At 39.7% G+C, this 20,501-nt stretch overlaps 1 protein-coding gene and 1 pseudogene across 5 annotated transcripts in view; both read right to left on the bottom strand.

The window, feature by feature from the left end:
* Positions 1-314: 314 nt before the first annotated feature.
* Positions 315-4,161, bottom strand: LOC146583111 (uncharacterized; annotated as a pseudogene).
* A 1,357-nt stretch (positions 4,162-5,518) lies between these two features.
* Positions 5,519-20,501, bottom strand: part of esrrga (estrogen-related receptor gamma a) — a 73,694-nt gene continuing 58,711 nt past the window's right edge. For all 5 annotated transcript variants that reach the window (XM_085267372.1, XM_085267340.1, XM_085267355.1 and 2 more), the window contains exons 7-9: positions 15,524-15,630; positions 15,195-15,357; positions 5,519-11,194 (exon numbers count right to left, since the gene is read on the bottom strand). In XM_085267372.1, coding sequence (XP_085123498.1) covers positions 10,950-11,194; positions 15,195-15,357; positions 15,524-15,630 — 515 coding nt within the window. In that variant the 3' untranslated portion in view covers positions 5,519-10,949. The remainder of the gene's footprint in view (positions 11,195-15,194; positions 15,358-15,523; positions 15,631-20,501) is intronic.

Here is a 20,501-nt window from a genome sequence, read left to right as displayed (position 1 = left end):
TTCACAACACTGCAGCACAGAGCATGCTGTAATCGCTGTAATAAAATATTGGGGTCAACAGTATCGAACTCTGCACTGAGGTCTAGTAGGACAAGCATAGCGATGAGTCCACTGTCATAGGCCATACGAAGATCATTTGTAACCTTCACTAATGCTGTTTCTGTAATCTCTGTGTAGGTTCTCAGTCATCCAGGTCAGGGTAATCTAAGGAGCTCTGAAAGAAAAGTGGCTTGAATTCTTCTTCTTCTTCATTTAAAACTGGGTCTTTGGTTGATTAATAAGTTGGAGTGGAAGATTGCTGCTACTGCCTCTCCTTAGCCTGTGCTTCGAGGACTCCACACAAGACCAGGTTTTCTTCAGAAAATTTCCCAATTGTCTATAAAGCCCATATAATGTTTTGGACACACAGCAGTTTAGAGAGAACATGCAGCTAAACATGTCACTCCTGGTCCAACTGGCAAGTGGACCAGAGAAAGCGACAGTGTCCGACATTGTTTTGGCAACGGTACACACAGATTTAATATACATTTTAGTGACCTCTGATTGCCATAAATGGATGTTATTACTGCCGATGTGATTCATAATTTTATGGAATTTCAGGTTTCCTTCAGCATTGCCTCCCCTTTTCCCTGGAAGACAATTCACTATGGTTGCTGGTGTCTCTAGCTTCACATGTCTCAAAACATTGCCAGTCAACAGAGTTTATTCCTCAGCCAGTGTGTTGCCAAGTGAGGAAAAACGAGAGACATAAACGGGGGCTGGGGGCTTCTATTTAGGGCTACACTTCCTCCTCACCGTCACCCAGCCATCGTGTTTTACTTGCTGCTTGGGACATTTTGCTGGGGACAGCTAATGGTGGCTAAACTTAAGTTGTATGAGTGCACAAGAAGGTGATTTAAAAAAAACCCAAACACTGTCCAGAAACAATAAATTTATGCACAATGGAAACATGGAAATACTTACATTCAAGTCATTTTGTATTGTACACACTAGAAGTGTGTGTAATAACATTTATAGACATCTAAAGGCACAGGATTTGCTTCTTTCTCCTCTGCAGCTTCAGCACAGGTTATCTCACTGGGTTAAACTTGAGTTTGCAATATTGATTCAATGAACTGTACCTTGAATCTTAAAAAATGTTAGTGTTTCTGTACTTGATTAATATTGCCACTACGACCAAGCTATTTTCTCAATCATTAAGTCCCAGTGTCCATTTTTTCAAATGTACCCATTTACAGTAAAATGTGCATTATGCAAATACTGGCAACTTTCAACACCTCATATCTTTAAGGCACTTTCTAGAACTGTCTAGACTAATGGTGTCATTAGGTCTTATGGGCAGTTATAGCTGTATATCACTAGCATAACAGTGAAACTTTATGCAGGTAAATGGCAAATGAAATGGGGCTGAAAGTTTAACTCAGTGGGACCCCCAAAAATGTTTGCAATGGACAAGTCACTTATAGTGAGAAAGTCCTAACAGACAGCTGAGCTTTAAAGTGCTGAAAAAAGCACAGCTTATCACAGTTATCAACAGTGACAGATCAGGGTTAGAGCCCCCTTTTAGCTTAAGTTCAACAGTCTCAAAAAACCTGTGTCATTTATTAGTCAGTTATGCTGAGCAGAGTAAAACAGACCAATGCTGAGTTTTATTTTCATGCACAGAAAAAGAAAGTAGCCAATGTGAATACTAAACTGAGAAAATAGGAAAAAAAGAGTTTAAAGCAAATACAGCAGGAGTTTATGAGGGAAAAGAGGAGGTAGTGAAGAAGCATGATGAAGAGATGAACAGCACTTTCAAAAGGACAGAGATGGCAGGAAAGATATAGATGAAGCCAGAAGGTGGAGGAGGAGAAAAAAGGAGTTAAGTTGGCCATTAGCGATGCGACGTGTGGAACTCACTCTTACATGCGTTCCACAAGGTTAACGATAAGAGCCCCTCGGCAGCTGAAATGCTCAAGTAGCTTTTATCGTATCATAATAATGAATCAAAGATAAAATAAAATAAATTAACTCCAAAAGAAAAGCAAGTAAAATAAAACATATGTGCAGTGGGCTGAATGACCAGGCAGCAGCCCAAATAGAAAAGCACAAGAGGAAATCACAGAAAGAGAGAAGAAAAAAAAGAAATAAATATATCGGTCTCTTTCCACTAATATCTTCTTATGTCATCTGGTTGAAAAATATTTGCCTGCAGGTCAGGGCTCCCCCTGTTAGGAAAAGGCTTCTTAAAACGCTTCATGGCTCTTTGCTACATTAAATATCTGGCCTCTGCATCCCATTTACTGCTGCTGGCTATTGGGGGGGGGGGGGCTAGAGAGCTAGAAACAGAGAACTAAGAGGTGTAAATGTGACAACAAGAAAGGGAATAAAAGGAAGTAATGGTGGACAAGTAAGAAAAAAAGAATGTCTGAAAAAAAAAGTTTAAAAGTGCAGAAGCTAATGATTTAAAACTCACAAAAAATGCAATCTTGACAGCTTATGTTTGTTTTTTACTCTTACACAGCATGTCTTAATCCATGTGTGTGTGTGTGTGTGTGTGTGTGTGTAGCGCCCTTGGCAAGAGCAGATCTGGCCATTCAGAATGGACAGTAGTTAGCCACCCACAGAAGCAAGCTGTTACTACTTTCTCTTCCCTCCTCCTACTCTCCCTGCTTTTGCCTTTCTATCACTCTTTATCTTTTTTTATATTTCATTTTTCTTATTTTTAGGGATTAGTAACAAAAAGCAGCTCTGTAATGGATGATAGTGGTCTATGGTTCTAAAATGTGAGGTTGTTCTCAGATTCTTTAATACACTAGAGGATGGATAAAATAGTGTTTGCCAAATTAAATATTAATGCCACCCTTGCCTTGCTGCTGCCACTGCTGTAGTTCCTTTCAGCAAAACACTTCAATCCAATTTAAAACAAAGCAAGACAATTGCAAAGGATAGTGACTTTGTAATGCTGTACTTCATCAGACTGTAACATTAAAAAGTGCTATCATCGTTACTGTAATGATGATATTGATTCTGAATAACAAATATGTTCTACTGTGAAGATCACCGTTTTTGAGCTTGTACATAGCATTCTACATACAATATTTAAAGACAGTTAGCTAATCTGTCTAGTAGATAGTTAAAGTGGAGACCATAGTGGACTTCAGAGTGGAGGGCCGACCATGAGCGATGCTGGCAACAATCTTTGTGTCCTCTTCTTTGTTGTCTTTGTGAACTGGATTAGATTTTTCCTCTTGTGGAACTCCAGTTGACTAGTTTGATCTAAGTTCTGATGTAATAACTTGTAAGGTTGATTGCTGTCAGTCATGTTTGATATTGACTTTTGTATTTTGGTAGCGTTATCTTGGTTTTTTGAAAACTCCCCCACAAAAAAACGTAAAATTCTTTGTCTATTTTACCCTTAATGGGACAGTAGACCTGGAGACCTTCACTCAGTCTGTCCTTTTCTACATTAAGTGCTGTGTAGACAATGTGACAGTGACTGAAACCATCCTAACTGAAAACCTTGGATGACGAGTGAAGTATAGGCTCTGATCAAAATTCACAACTCAGCCTTCAGACTGAGGGACAGGTCTCTATACAGCACTGCCAGAGCGAACCTGAGGAGGGAATCAAACAGGCCAAGAAGGCCTACAGGAGGAGGATAGAGGGCTTCCTCACAGACAACAACTTTCCCTGACTCATGCCACCGTTCCCACCTGTCTGAAAGTCTCCACTATCATTCCCAAAAGACTGTTATAGGCAGCCTCAATGACTACAGACCTATAGCCCTCACATCTGTAGCCGTGAAGTGTTTCAAGCAGATTGTGTGTCAACACATCAGAGACTGTCTACCCCCCTCCCTTGACTCCCACCAGTTTGCTTACCGAGCAATTCAGTCCTGGGAAGATGCCATCAACATCACCGTTCACAGAGTGGTGAGCCATCTGGAAGAACAGGAAGAGCTACATGAGGATGGTGTTGGTTGACTAGACGAAGCCATCATGTAAGACACTGGTACATGCATAAGAAGTCACTTCTTACGAGTTCTTATGCATATCTGCTGATCTTACCTGGCCCCGCAACACAAATGCACTGGTAAAGAAGGCCCAACATCCACTGCGCTTCCTCCGTGTCCTGAGGAAGAACCTGGACTGGAAGCTGCTGCTGGCCTTCTACCATTCCTTAGTGGATAACACGCTCTCCTTCTGCGTGGGTGTTTGGTACGCAGGGGGCACTACTGAGAACAGGAAGGCTGCACAGAGGGTGTTTAACGCCACCCAAAAAATCACTGGATGCCCTCTGCCACCCCTGGAGGCCATCACCAGATCCTCCTGTCTCAGAAAAACCAGGGCCATCACAGGTGACCCCTTGCACCCCGCCCACTACCTGTTTGACCCGCTGCCCTCTGGTCGGCACCTCCAGACTCACAAACAGCTTCTTTCCCTGGGCCATTTGGACTGGTAACAAACACTGTCTCCCCACACTCACCGGTCTCAGCCATGGTCTGAGTAACCTCATCACTCAGGCCACTAACATACAGACTATACTAAGACCAAGTCCTTTACGCTACTTCCAAGCACTTTGTTCTCCAATGTGTCCCTTTTTCTTGTTTTGTATATATTCCAATTGATTGTATATATTTCTCCTGTTTGTTATTTTTTCATGCTGTCTTAGTATTTAAATTTTGTTCCTGCACAGTTGGTGTGGACCATCCATATTTTTGTTGTAGATGTACAATGACAATAAAAGGCTATTCTATTCTATTCTATTCTATTCTATTCTATTCTATAAACAAGGCTATAAACTTATGATTGAGACCTTACATTTAAAGTGTTTACTGAGAAAATAAATGAAGTGAGAAGTGGGGGATTTCTTTATTTTTAGGCATCCAGACTTCTTTTTGTAACTAGAGGATCCTGATTTACCTTCATAACAGATTTTTAATGATATAGATTCAACAAGGTGCTGGAAAAATTCCTCAGAGATTTTAGTCCTTATTGACATGACAGCAGACAGAACACACAGTTGCTGCAGATTTGTCGGCTGCAGATCCATGATGCAACACCACCAAAATGTTAGTGACACTGTGTGAATTGTAGCCTCAGTTTAGTGTTCTTAGTTGCATATAGTGTGGTCTTCTGCTGCTGTAGTTTATCTACTTCAAGGCTGACTGTTCAGAAATGCTCTTTTGCATACCTTGGTCACAAGTTATGAGTAGTTATTTGAGTTACTGTTGCCTCCATATCAGCTTGAAGCCCAGGGAGCTGCGGTTCACTGGATATTTTTTGGACTATTTTCTATAAACCCTAGAGAGGATTGTGTAGTAAAATCTCAATAAATATGCAGTTTCTAAAATACTCATATACCTGTCTGGTGCCCACCACCATGCCATGTAGAAATTCACTTAAATCAATCTTTCTTAGCTTATTCTGATGCTCGGCTGTCTACGTGCTTAAATGCACATGTTGCTGTGTGTATAAAACAATCAAGGAACAGACACAAGATTAAGAATCAGGAATCAGACACAAGACAGATGTCAAAACTGGAAGCCTGGTTTTTAATTGATATTGCTCTACTGTAATAATCCTGAAAGGCATAGTCTGGAGTAACACATGTAATGTTTTAACCCATAGTAGTTTAAGTTACAGAATCATAGGTCTCTCTTTTTGCATTGAACAATATATACAATGTGAAATAAATACATTTACACGAATGGACATTATTGTTTGAGCACACTTGTATGATACACATCACAAAAATATACAGGTAATTGTTTGTCTTTTTTTTTTCTCATTTAATGATGTGAAGCACATCTAAAACCTACGGACATGTTTTTAAATAACACTACAGGGACGTCTTTCATCAACTCTTCTTCACCACTCAAGGGTCTTTTTGTTCTTCCCTTTCATCCAAATGTTCCCAAACGTTCTCCCTTTCTTAAATATATTCTTCATGTTTGCAAATTCAGGCTGCAGGGTAAGCTGCAGCACGGGTGGCGTTTGCACCTGGGGACTAAATACAACTAAATGACCATACACTGCAGAGTTGTAGATAAACACTGTTTATGTGCAATTTTCAGGGGCAGCCATGGAAAGTGGACAAACCTGCTTTGTTACTGTGGCTCAATAAGTCATCATTCTGTTCAAGCTAATCTACTGTTTACATGAAGTGGTCGCAACTAATTGATCCATATTAGAGCAATAACTTGATGTCCAAAGTGAAAACAGCTCAAATGGTTTGTACCAGTGGCTCTGCAAAAACCCAGCTGCTCCTTCCTTCTCCTTGCCTTTCCTTGTTAACACTAATGACAGAATCATTCTAATAGATTATTTAGTATTTGGATCTATGACCCGACATGTGCAACACTTGCCTCATAATTGTACAGTCTTCAAAATATTGCTTTTTAACAAGAAGAAAAAATACAATTAAATCATATTGTGGCTATGAGCAGCAGATTACATCAAAACCTCTGGACAAAATACATAGTTTCCCTTCCAAAAATTTTTCCTGGTCAAATTTAGCATTCGTCATCTGAAATGACAGCAGTAAACAAAATAAAATGGCATCATTGTGAATCACGTTTAATATGAATGTCAAACGTGGTTACTAACCAGATTCAGCTTTGCATTAATCACTTGAACAGCTTTCTTAGTGAATTGTTTTAGGAGTACGCACAATTTTTGGGCAACTGACAAAGAAATAAACAGCAACAGAAAACAAGAGTAAGAAAAAGAGCACCTTTCTTCCATTTGTTGTATGTGGCATAATGTACAGTTGGTGGTAATGAATACCATCCTTTTTTCCAGGGGGACACTTTTCTATGTTACAGTCAAAATACATTTGTTGTTATGCAATTCGAAGCTTGACCATAAAAATATCGCGTATTCCTACTTGTGAAACCTTTTTTTCTGTATAATCATGTTTTTAAAAATGTGTTAAAACCTTTGTTGAACACTAGAATATTTGAAATCATGGTGTTTGCATCACAGCGTATGGATCCAGAAATTTATTTTAGCAGGTAGGGTAATCACATGTTATTTCAAGTTGGGGAAAATTTGAGTTTCAATATGAATTTTGCAAAACCTGGTGCCCCACAATGCAATGAATATATGGTAAAGAGCAGCAGCGAGTGCTAATTAAACATGTTTCTTAAAACATGTCTTTCCCATCAAGCCACACAGGTTTTTCACTGTCTATTGTAAAGCAAGATATTTTCCAGGAAACAGGGACGAAAAAAAAATTGGTTTAGTATTTTCTCTTTTTGCCTGAAAACAGCAAAGATAATGACTTCGCTGAGCTGTATGGAAGGCAGTTATGTACAGCGAGTTTATCAAAAAAGAGTCACCTACAGTTCTGAATTACTCAAATGTCCTTTTCATTTCAGCTTTATTTAACCTAAAGATATACAATATACTGTTCAATCTACAGGAAAGTTACACAAATGATCCCTTTTTAAATACTTGTTAAGGTGTTTCTTCATTTAGATACTAAATATTTAATTATTTATGTATAGTTTGGTAAAGATGGATACTGTAATTTGATCCTGGTGGTCTAGTTAAATTTCTAGCAGAAGAGCCTTATATACGATTCGGTTCATTGTGAGAGAATCCGGTGCCCAGACCCCCGGCGGACTGATCCGACAGACAGATAGACAACATGGCCTCTACTCTACTCTGTGTTGTCTAAAGAAGAAGCACACAGCACAAGAACGGGAATCACCACAAGAAAAAGTACACAGCAACGCCTTAGAGGACTCATCAGAGGAGAAAAAAGTTCAAACATAAAAAAAAAGACCTAAAAGAAAAAGAGATGAACCAAAGAGAGATTTTTTTCCTTGATAGAAAAAACAGCAAACATGAAACACACAGGTTGAACTACATTTTTTTTCCATTTTTTTTTCATTTTGTGTCCAATAAAATGTCTTATGTTAGAATTATAATCTGTATAATTTACAATATACAATGTTTAAGAAGGCTGAGAAAATACCCCTTACTAATAATACTGATGGCTGATACTGAAAGTGTGATGTTAGAGATCAACTACTTTTAAACTGCAGCACTCCTCAGCTGTGACAAGTTGCCATTTTATATTAGATTACGCTGTCATGTAAAATACACATTTTGGCATCCTTACTTGGCTTTAGAAAGTGCATAAATATATATATATATATTTTAAAAAAAATCCATCAACTTTTTACCTGTTAAAGCTGTGATAACTCAACCACACTGTATGCAGTTTTACTTAACCATAAAATTAGTGTCTCTTTGTAAGACAGCTGCCTGTCAGCTCAGCGTTTCCATTTTTTGTCTAAAATTCAGAAAGGGTCAGAATTTTTAACAAGCAACATTACCTATTCTTTTTTTTTTTTTTTTACAAATGATCAATGTTAAATTATATAAATTACTGTTGTATTCAGCTGAGGTAATTAGCGTCCCATGATCAATTTATACAGAAGCTGATTTAAATGACATAATACGGTAATTGTTGTACGTAGGCTAAAAGCTTTCATAATTTCAACTCCTCAAAAAAAATCAAGTGTTTCAGGAAATGGGGTAGTGAGGTAACAGGACATTTTGATTTTGCTAGCACCATTGTACCCCTCAGCAAAGATTTTAATTTAGTCAAGGTACTCTCATGGTCCCCACATTCAGTCACATGTCCAAAAGAATTGCACCTCAAGCCACAAATGAGAGAAAATTGTGTACTATCTAAGTGTTTTTTTCACTACAAGAATTGTCCTGGTTCAATCAGATCAAATGTCAATGCAAAAAAAGCCTGGTCACATGAAAGGTGCGGACTTCAGAAGGTGATAATTGCAAATTGGATGCTGGATCTTTTTGTTTTTATTTGCTTGTATTACTTCTCCCAGTTGCAACCTTTACACAGCTTTTAAGTGAATAGATTCCTGGGTTGTATTTTTCTTCTTAACGGTCATGAAAGGAAATGCCCAGTGACTGTTATCTAATAGCTTATGGCAAGTTACACAGAGAGAAAGAGAAGCGACACATTCTCCTCCAAATCCTCATCCCCCTTTCTCCCGAATTTAAGACTGGCATGTAATGTTAATATTGCAGACTTAGTCCATATACACAAACCCCTCCTTGAAAACCACTATTGCTCAGAGTTTCTAAGATAAACGCTGATTTGTTAATACATTATTACTTGTTATATTTTTATATATATATATATGATAATTGCTGAAAGTGGTCAAGCTGATAGAAAAAAGGAAAGACATATTGATTGATTCAGTTTTAAGAAGACAATATTAATAACAAAAACAAAGCCATGTTATATGTCATATACAGGATGACAATTATTTACAACCCTAATATTGGTATCATCACTAAGATTATTTTCAAGGTAGAAATTAAGAAAAAAGATCGAGGAGTTTTAAAGCAACAATACGTATTCTTCAGTCAGTTTTGTCAGCACACCTTTCCTTCTGGTTTGAATTGCGCCGAGTGACTGCGGCTCCCCCTACACTCCCTGAATGAGTCACAAGAATATCTCTGTACTGACACAGGAGATGAGCTGGTAGTCGTGAACACAACGGGATGAGGAGGGTAATACAGAGGTGAGACTTTTGAGTTTTTGGAGTGTGGCTAATGAGCTTGGGTTGGACTACTAATGGCACGTTGATAGACTTAAATCCCTACTGACTGGTATGTGAAGAGCTGCAAATCAGGGCCACAAAACTGCTAAAAATTGTTCAAATACACGTCTGAACACAAGAGGTGTTTTTCATCGATTATACACTATACACAGAATGTGAACTCAGCCCACATTTGTTTGTTAGCCATGTATCTTTGACAATTTTATGAAGTTTCAATCAAATTGTATTCTGTTGTTAGCAACTAAGAAGTCATATGTATACTTTTAAACTCTGCGAATTAATCACACCTCATGTGGTTAGAATATATGAAACAATTTTTAGCTTTGCCAAGTGAACAGACATTGATATTATGGCAAGACAGGTTTGAGAGGCCAGGATGACCAGTCGTCAGCAAATACAGCAAACAGTAAAGTTGTACTTGAAGCGGGGGAGTCATGGGAAACCAGGAAATTGAATTTAGGGAGAACCAGAAAGAGTTTAAAGCAGTTGTTTCCAATGCTTTTCCGTAAAACATTAAGCGCTGCTGGTTTTCATAATACCCAGAAAACAATTTAATAATTACAGGAAGAGAGAACCAGCAGTACTCTTGAGGCCCAGGACTGAAAACCACTGGCAGATCAAAACAGAAATGGTTTTGGGTTATGACAGTAAAGTTTGCTGGCATCCTCTGAATGGATGATTCCATTCTTTGGCAGGGCAAATCTCCTCTTCTTTTCTTTCTGTCCATTGATTCAAATTTCATTGTACATGTACTTCAACAATAAATGTCATTAACACCTCCTAAGTGTTCGTTTTTTGTCCACTCGTCTTCTTCTTGAACGCTAAAAAACTCTGAGGGAAACAGGAGGGGGAAAGGAGACACGAGTGCAGTCTTACAGTCTCTCAGAGCTAAAAAGAAGACTGTTCAGTGTCTTTTAAACGTGTCCTCATTTAAGCGTTTGTCATTAATAACATCCTAATTGTTATTAAATGCATAAGTGTTTGTCATCGTCAGTGTTTGGAGTCACTGCGAGAACTGTTAAGTTACTCTTAGCAAATATCGTCTTCCATTGATAAATGGGAGTTACACAGTCTGTCACCGTCTTCCTCCAAAAAAGATCATCAAGTCAACACCCTTTTGTCAAAGACGTGGTGTTTCAAGTTCAGGTGAGAGGTCTGGATAGCGTCTATTTATAGGGAAATGTGTCAGCAGACAAACTTCCTATTTCTGTGTGTGTGTGTGAGAGTGTGTGTGTGCATGTATCTGTGAGAGTGCGCGTAAAAGAGCAAGAGGTCATTCAAAGTTGATGTTCAGAGTTCGAGTTGAAGCCCAGGTGGATCAGACTCTAGCTGTCCTTCCATCTAGTCCCTGTCCTCAGACCTTGGCTTCCAGCAGCTCCAAAAAGAGTTTGTGCATTGGGACTTTGCCATCCTGCTTGATGCTGTAGAAGTGTTGCACAGCCTTGGTGGAGGTCTGGCGGAGCAAGGGGAGGGTCATGAGCAGCTTGCCTGCCCGACGGGGATCCTCCTGGTGCTGGGAAGCCTCGTAGTCCTGCAGGGCCTCGTGAAGCACATCCTGGAGCTTCTGTACTGCATCCACATCTTCAATATGCATGGAGTCTGGAGTAAGAGGACAGACAATGTATGACTAAAAATTTGAAGTATTTTGTATAATAATATCCACATCTACTGAACTGTATTTCAACCAAAGTGGGAAATGTGACATAACTGTTTTGTTGCTGTTGATAAAAAAGAAATATTGCATGAAAAAGTGGACTTTTTAAAAGTAAGTCAAGCCTGCTAATGTGAAGCAGAGCCTGCAAAACTCTCCCACAACTCTCTGAGATGTTTTCAGCAGTGTAGACTTGTATCCGTGCCACCATTGTCTGCTGTGAGTGAGGGGAGAGAAGTGCTAAAGATTAAACTAAACATCTACGCAGAAACAAAGTGAAAATATTCCTGAGCATCGCAGGTGCAGGCTGAAAATACTATCAATATAAATTCTATCGACTCATGATTTCCATGCCTACTGTAAAAAGTGCAGAAATACTTTGTGCATTTAGCAAAAACCTGATTTAGTGGCATTAAAGGAACAGTTACAAATGTAGCCCTATTCCTTAGTACTTTTAAACACACAAAGATTCAAAAAACAATCCAAAAACAGGGTTTATATATTCCCTTTATTCCCTCCCTTCAAAGTGCAAATCTGTGGGAGTGATGAATGGCCAGACAAAGAGACAAGTGGGTGGAGAAAAAAACAGACAGACTTGTAGAATGATCAAGAGATGAAGGAACACATGAGAGTTTGTGTGTGTCTGTGTGTGTAGGGGGTGATATGGTGGTGCAGGAGGGAGTTGAAGGAGTATGCGGTTGCACACATCTGTAATCTCTCTTTGAGCTGGCATGTAAGGTGTGTTTTAGCAGTGGCAGTAAAGCCCGATGATGTCCCTCAATAATAATGCTCCATATTGCCCCTAAGGGAGGCACGGTCTTAATGTGAGCTGGCCTTTAGCTCCCAACCTCCGATCAATGTCTACGATCAATAGCTACATGCATGTTAAATAATAATCACAAGACAACTATTGATAGCTCGCTCCCCCACTCACCTACCAACAACACCACCCCCACACACACCTACAAAACATTTGATTTGCTTAGACATATGATTGGGTGTGTAAAGACACACACAGACATTGCAGGTGTGGACAGAAAGGATGACACAGTCTGATGCCTGCTCTCCATGTAAGCTCTGTCAGCTGCGTGGAGTTCTACATTAACACAGTATGATCTTTTGTAATGACCTTCTAAGTCCACTGTGTGCTATACACTTCACTTTTATATGTTTACTTTTTTACATCTGTAAAGTCAGTTATACAAGTGGTTAAACTACATGCATATACTCCTAAGCAGAAGCATTTTAGCTGTTTGGAGGTCTCGTGTTGTGTATGTGCTTTTGTTGCCTGCCATTGGTGGAAGCTTTTAGTGAAGGATATTGCAGTTCAACCAAATACTTCCCACTGGGTACTTGTTAAACACACTAGCTTTCCCAGGCACACATGCTCACATCATCCACGTGCACAGATGGGAATTGGAACAAGTATGAAATATATAAATTATATTGTTCAGAGAAATAAAATCAACATAAAATGTGCCTGCAAAGCCACATACACACAGATGTGCACACAATCGGACTAGCACAATCAAATACACTGAGCTGGATCTATCGAGTATAATGCATGCATCAGTATGCAGGACCAGACTGGTCAGTGGGTCGGATTCTGTGAGGATCAATAGAAAAATCAGCTTCTATTGGTCCTCAGATATTCTACTTGTGGTCCACTGGTCTGAGTCTTTTAGAAACTTTTCTCTGTGATGATATTTTCCTTAGTGGTTAACGGTATTGATGAGGCAGGGGAACGAAGTTTAAGGTTAAGTTGATATTTCTTTTTGTATATACAGAATATGACCATATATTTAACTTTTACTTATACAGTACCACTTTGTAAATATAGACTTATTCCATAAAGTCATTATGACATTAGTATTGACTGCTAATGCCATACAGAATGGAGGAGACCCCCCCCCCCCCCCAACCTTTTCTTCTTTTTTTTGAATTTGTAATGGGCTGTGCAGTGAATAGGCAGAAGCTAAACTGCAGTTTAATGAGTTTCACGTTGTTTTTGATTAGCATTGTGTGTTTAGTATTTAAGCTGGTAGACATGGCTTCTGCCTGTGCTGTGACCCGCAGTAAACTCACAAGTAAAACAGCAGACGTTAATGAGCACAAGTACATAAGGCTGTTAAAGCGAACATGTTAACATGGAACTCACAATTCACAGTCGCACATAAATGAATCACACACACACACACACACACACACACACACACACACACACACACACACACACACACACACACACACACACACAATCACATACCCCCACATGTGCCTCCTGTTTCCCATGGCTAGTTTAGCTTTCTTTACATGTGGGGCACGTTTGCTAACATTTCTTAAGGCTTGGCTTCATTAATGCACAATTAGCATCCTGTGAATTAATTAGTGTCAGTGCCCTTCAAAATGCTAATGCTAGCATTCTGTTGTCTTGAAGAGCATTTCGAGAGTCTGGGCAATGATACAAAGTTCTTATTTGGCTGTCAGCTATTTCAATTTCAATTAGTTAAAAGAATGATGATTTCAAATGTGAATTTTCTTAAGAGCGATGTCTGCTTTTGACAGAGTTTACTAACCTGACATTTCCATCATAATGAAGAGCATGCTGTAGCTGGCCGTTTACATGGCCAGTAAATTCACGTCATGCCAGTGTCGAAATGGAACATTAAGAAAACAAAAAGGCAATTACAAAAATAAACCAAAGGTATGTGTTGATAAAATCCTATGCAAACAATGAGCCTTTACATGTAGAGGAACAGTTCAAAATATTATAGCTGAATATAAAGCCCCGCGAAAGATGTTTTCTTGCACTTTGACGGTATTTTGTGATATATAATAGATGGGAGCATTAAATTAATATGGAAAATAAAGAATATCGCTGAATGAGCCATTGTGACTAATGTCAGCACCATTTCCTTTTGTAAAACAATGAAATATTATTACTATTAGATTTTCCTGTCCATGTACTGGATGTTTGCCAAATAATAATGATTCTTAACTCTGTTGTCCAGCTGAAATAACCAATAAATTTCCTTAACTTCCAGTAAGCAGTATTCAGAGAATAACTGAAACACATACATGGATGGACACAAATGCACACACACAAGCAGCGGCAAGAGATTGATTGTCACACAAAGCCCACAGGAACAACATGTCAATATTTTCTGCATGTGCAGAGCAGTATCTAAGTATGTGTGTAAGCAAACATTTTTCAATGGCACACACAAATGTTTCACTGAGTGCTAATAACCAGATGTATGTTTTTTGAAAGTTTAGGAACATTTATGGATGTAAATATGTGTATGCGTGCCTTTAGTGGCACAACCAGAACAAAAGGCCCCTCCCTCCTTATTCAAAGCTCTCTCGTTGCATTCTCCCATTTAAACACATTGTATTGACAGCTCCCCCCTTGTAATTAAAGAGTACTGAAGAGCTGGCCAGCTTCCAAGACAAAGTTCAAAAGACGGGTCATGGGAGGAAGAAGGCGTGTGTGTGCGAGAGAGTGCGTGTGTGTGCGCGTGTGTCAGTCAGCTGTCGATGCAGCTGGACACATCAGAGAGGGGGCCTTATCGACAGATTTTGGGTTCTAATGATTTCACCTTATTTAACAGGCATCTGAAGAGACGACTATGCTAATTGCAAAAAGGATTGGCACGTTGTGTTGTGGTGAGGTTCAACTAAAAAACACGTTTTTATTTTTGCACTGAGCATGTGTTTTTCTATGTATGCATACAGTATTTGACACACTTTTGACTAGTAGAGTATGTGTTAACATGGTTGCGTCACAGTTGTGTGTTTGTTTGAATGCAGAATACTGAAATCGGTTCTCTGATAGTTCAGCTCAAATGAGCCCCATGGGATTGGGAATCCTAGGATTAACTCTTCCACCAGTAAAACACAAATGTGGAGACAGACAAAAATATCAGCTGAGAGTGAACAAATTCCAACCTGAGTTAGCCAAAGCAATGGCCTTGAGAGTGACAAATTCCTCCTTCTCTAGTTTCATAGATTTATATTTCTTCACCAGCTGAAGGATGGCATTGTTCAGGTCCAGAAGTCCAGCTAATTTCGACTGGTCCTCGTCCATTATGTAGTCCTCAGCATACACCAACTACAAAGAGACAAAACAGAAGAACTGGATTTACTGGCATGTTCTTAAATGTCCACTTGAGAATGACTCCAAAAATAAGTCAGTCCCTTTGGATAGATTGCATTACGGTTTAGAGTTATGCATTACGAGAGGTGGCCACTTGAGCCCAAGAAACAAACAGGCTTACCTTGTCTTCAAAGGGCAGTGAACGGTAGACAACGCGTAGGATCAGGATTTCCATCCATGCACTCTGTAGGAGACTCATCTGGTCTGCCAGAGACAGCGTGGAAAAACCTGGTAAACATTGAGACAAAAAGAAAAGCAAGAGCATAGATTGTTAATTTAATTTTTCCACCCGAACAAACCAAAGAGTTAAGGAGTCTATCTTTCAGAAAGAAAATAAAATTCAGTAAATATAACCTTTGCGAAGAGGAAAATGCATCCTGTGTGTTTTTCTAACGTGGGTTTTGTTTTGGGATTTATTTATTTTTTAAAGCAGAACTAACTCAAAAGCAATAAAACAGCTGTGTTTAAAAGGTGTTTGAGCTAGTATTAGGTTCAAGACTCAGCTTCACTCCCTTCTTGGCCAACCTCAATCCATCCACTTGACTAGAGTTCTCCACCTCCTCTCCTCTTCCTCCTCTTCCTCTTATGCCCAGGGCTATTCTCTGGGGAAAGGCGGGCCTTATCTTTCCCTGCCACAACTTCCAAGGATCAATGCTGGCCATCGCTGTTACGCCGCTCAAATACACACACACTAACTGCTGCTATGGCCTCAAAACTCCTGCTTTCTTCGGTGTCAATCCATGTCTGCCTATTTGCCTATGTCTACGTATATCTGTCTGTCTCCTTTTTACCTATCAGTGTCTGTCTATGACTGTGAACCTCTTTTCACCTTTCTTTCATTCACTCATTTCTTTTCAGACAGTGAGTACACACACGATTCATATTTCTGCTTGATGCTTTTTGATTGCGATGTTTTTGCTTCCTCATGCCATATCTCTTGATTACACTCACTTCACTTGCGGTCCATCCCTCTTAGTCTTTCTCTTTCTGTCTGTCTCTTTAATGGAACACCTGCCTGCTCACACCTTTCTTCGCAGCTGTCCTCTCCTCACACACCTGTCCATTCACACCTGCCTGTCTGCCTGTGTGTGTGTGTTTGTGAGCGTGAGCCTTCATAGGCAAGGCAAAGACAGTTTGCCATGCAAGCACACCTGTCAGACCTCGCTGCAGCCCTCCACTGTGTGTTTGTGTATGTGTGTTGGAGTGAAGCATCATGCCAGGACAAGCAGGCAGATGCGAAGGAAGCTATTTCTTCAGTAACATCTGCTGCGAAGAACCTCCTCTTGAGATGTTAGGTGCGCCAGAGTGTGTGTTGGTATTTTGCGCATGCATGTACATTAGGGGCTCTTATCTCACAGTTTGTTGATTGGTAATGGCAGGCGTCTCATTATGTCCAGGTTGCAGGCTATTGTTGTTTGTAATGCGCTCTAATTCATTCAATCTACAACTGTTAACATTTCTTAACACACACTTCATATCACATACACATAAACATGAACGCATAGAAACAAACTGGAAAGAATCCAAATGTGTATGATTGATACACACACACACACACACGTGCGCACACTCTTACGTGCACACTCACACACGGCACAGTGAAGGGAGCAGTATCACTGCCAACTGGCAGTGTCTTCTTCTACTTAATGAAATCATCAGAAGGGATTAGAGGTGAATTTCTTAAGGGGGGGTCTTCGTGCACACACACACACGCACACACACACCTTATTCACAGAGGCAGATGTCTTTAGGGGGTACTTAGGACTTCACCACTCATTGTGGGCTGGGGAAATATACACTGGCATTGCTAAAATTAACACACATACACTTATTGAATCTGTTCAACCCTGGGGTCAAGTGAAGAGAAGGCGAGATGAGTGAGGGGTTAATATCATTTAATGGTGTCACTGGTTGTGGGTTTTAAATTGTCTTTGTGTGTGTTTTTGGTACTCAGGTGTTCAGGGCAGAACTAAGATTTCCATCAATTTGCGCACTTCCCTCTGGTGGCATCTGGTCCAGGACCAACAGGAGCACACAAGGCTCAAGAAGTGGGCACAAACATACAAATGCAAGAATACACACTGAATCACATATACACAAATATACCGTGAATGTCAACTTCATATGGAAAGTGTCTGTATAAGTGTCTGTATATTAACAGTGCTGTTTGCATAGTCCTCTATCCTCCTAATGATACATAAGGTGTACAGATGTGTGCAACACACACACACACACACACACACACACACACACACACACACACACACACACACACACACACACACACACACACACAGAAAACACCAATAATTAAAACCACAGTGATTAATTTATTGAGCTGAAAGTGCAGCTTTTCTTATTGAGGCACATCAATGATTTTTATCAGGATGGTGTCTGCGTGTGTGAGCAGATTTGTGCAGTGTGTGAAATTTTTTTTGTCCTTGTGTGAATATATGTGTGCTTAAACTGCACATTTGTACATAACTCATCAGCATATTTGCATTCCGTGTGTATGCATACATTCCCATACATGTTTCCACGGGACTCTGCATGCGTATCTCTGTCTGTGTTTGTGTGTGTACGTTGGTGTGTGTACCTCTCCCTCTTCCCTCCCCACCAGCCTGTCTGCGCCGTTCAGCCATCCAATGCCTCTTATCTGTCTGATTAATAGGCGGCCGGCTTCAGGACAAATTAATTAACAGATAACGCCATCTTTCCCTTCTTCCCTTCCTACATTCCTCCCCTCCTTCTCATGAAGCAATCGATACAACAGAAGAAAAGAAACATCAATGGGAATTTAGTGCTGATGATGGAGAGAGAGAGAGAGATATTGATGGGAAGAGAGAGAGAGAGGGAGAGAGAGTGTATCAGAAAGAGTGAGTTGGAAGAGAGAAGAAAGTAAAAGGGGGTGAGTTGTTAGAAAGAAGGGCGGCAGTGGTGGTAGTGGGAGGGGTGGAGACCTTTCTTTCATACCTGTGATTTCACTTGACAAAAGAAGGTTTCTTATTTGGTTCTAATTACATTTCCTTTCTGCCCATTGTTGATAAGGCATCTCATACTGTGTGAGTTAGCATGAGTGTGTTTGTGTCGATGTTGTTTGCCGTTTGCAACAAAGTTGAAATATTTGCCTAAAAAATATCGGCAAGAACTTCAAACAGCACCGTATAAAATTATTACTGGATAACTGCTTCCATCTGGTAACACCAAGTTTTGGGCTGGATATTAATCTTATCTATAGTTAGTATTTGTGTATAGGTGGTCTGCTAAAGTAGAACAAACCTATGACGGTACAGATGCACTTATGTGTGTGCACTGACAGAAAGAGGCTACAGTGCAGTCATGCAAACTTAACCTCTACCTCTTGCTTGTGCACTCTTTCCTCTTCCCTTTTCTCTATCAGATACCCGCATAAAAAACAAACACACCCACAAACACACGTCGATTCCCTAGCCACCCTGCGGCCTGTTTGTCTGCCAAATGAGTCCTGACTGCACGTTTACACCCGAGACTGCACAACAGTCTAACACAGACACACACACACATAAGATAGCCCTCTCTCATGCCCCAGTTGCTCCATAGATGCACACGAACACACATATCTAAGAGGCCTATATTTGTTTTCGCATGGTTACAGGGCAAATGGAAACCAGTGAGAAGAGACTGTGACGCTTATGGGTGCCCATATACTTGTGTATATACACCGAGAAGTGTACGCGCATATGAGTCGGTGTATTTGTATGACGACGGCAATGTACATCTTCGACAACTGATTCTCCGCGCCTGTATTCCGACAGGTGTGAAAACCGGTTGTGATGGTGATCTGGTAACCAGTTATTAACGCATGACTAGTATTCACATCCTGTAACCCAGGTTAACCTCTTTAGCCCCAAGCCTAACTGATCTCCTGCCTTTTGCCCCCATATCAGGGGGCGTTGGGGCTTAAGAGGTTAAATGGGACACTTTCCATTTAAGTGGCGGTGTCTTGATTTTTTTTGTGTGTGTGTCTTTTTGTCCATAGAAGCAAAACAGGCGAACAATTTTGAGCTCTAATCAAGCAGACTTAATAGCTTGAATATATAATGTAGTTTTGAAAGGTTCTCTGACAATTCTTTTACATTTTTTAAAGATCATTTTGTGTGGGGCTCCACTTTGAATAATATCTGCATAATTAATACAAAAAAATACATATAAAACAAGTTTATTGTTGAATTAACTTGATTTTATTTTCTAAATTGAGCATAAGAGGGTCTGTGTCCTGGTGAGAATGAATAGATTTAAAGCCCTGGACAAAATAGGCCAAATTGCAGACCAGCCGTGTGTATTACTTAAATAATGACCAGGAGGACCAGGTGTATTTTATACACATTTAAACCCCCCCCCCCCAAAACAAAAAAAAAAATCACCTGAGAATTATAGAATGATTGAATATGGAAACTAATTTAACTCTTCTCAAGTGTTGTCATGTAAAATGAAATTCAGTTTTCCTTAAAATTTCGGACTTTCTTTCAAAAATAGTTCATGCTGGCGAATATTTGAGTGCTCTGGTATCAGAATGTCTTTTAAAAAGTCCCATTGGGTTACAAATAGCTTTGTATCCGTTGTCCTTCTGTAGTCTTGCAGTGGCCCTTGAATGTGCTTAACACTTGCTTATTGTGATACAAATGATCCTTTTGAATCATTGCCTCAGGACAAATTTAAAAGGAAACATCCATGTTATAGAAACAATTCACAGACTTAAGAAAACTGCCTTCAAGTTGCAAAAAGTGTTTCCCTGCAATTAGGGAGTCATGACCTAAAGCTCATCATTCAACAAATGTGTAAAAAGAAACCCAAATGATGTAACGCCAGTGTAGACAATGTGCTATCCAACACTGGAGCAACAGTGTAAACCTGTGCAAAACAAAGAGAAGGTCACGTAAAATAAAAAAATGTTATCTTAATAACTGCTGAAAATTGGAGACATAGCTATTTCTTTTCAAAAAGACTGCCAAATTGTGCATATTCACCATAATCTGACATAGTGAAGCGAATCTTTCTTGAGCGAGAACTGCGTTGCTAACTGTTTTCTGTTACCAACAAGTTGTGCTTTGTTGGTGACA

This window comes from Mchenga conophoros, linkage group LG1 (assembly GCF_057382185.1).
Source record: "Mchenga conophoros isolate Kocher_MC1m ecotype Shallow Benthic linkage group LG1, M_conophoros_male_GT1.1, whole genome shotgun sequence".
NCBI lineage: Eukaryota > Metazoa > Chordata > Actinopteri > Cichliformes > Cichlidae > Mchenga > Mchenga conophoros.
The sequence above is the reverse complement of the archived record's forward strand: the minus strand, read 5'-3'. Positions and strand labels throughout refer to the sequence as shown.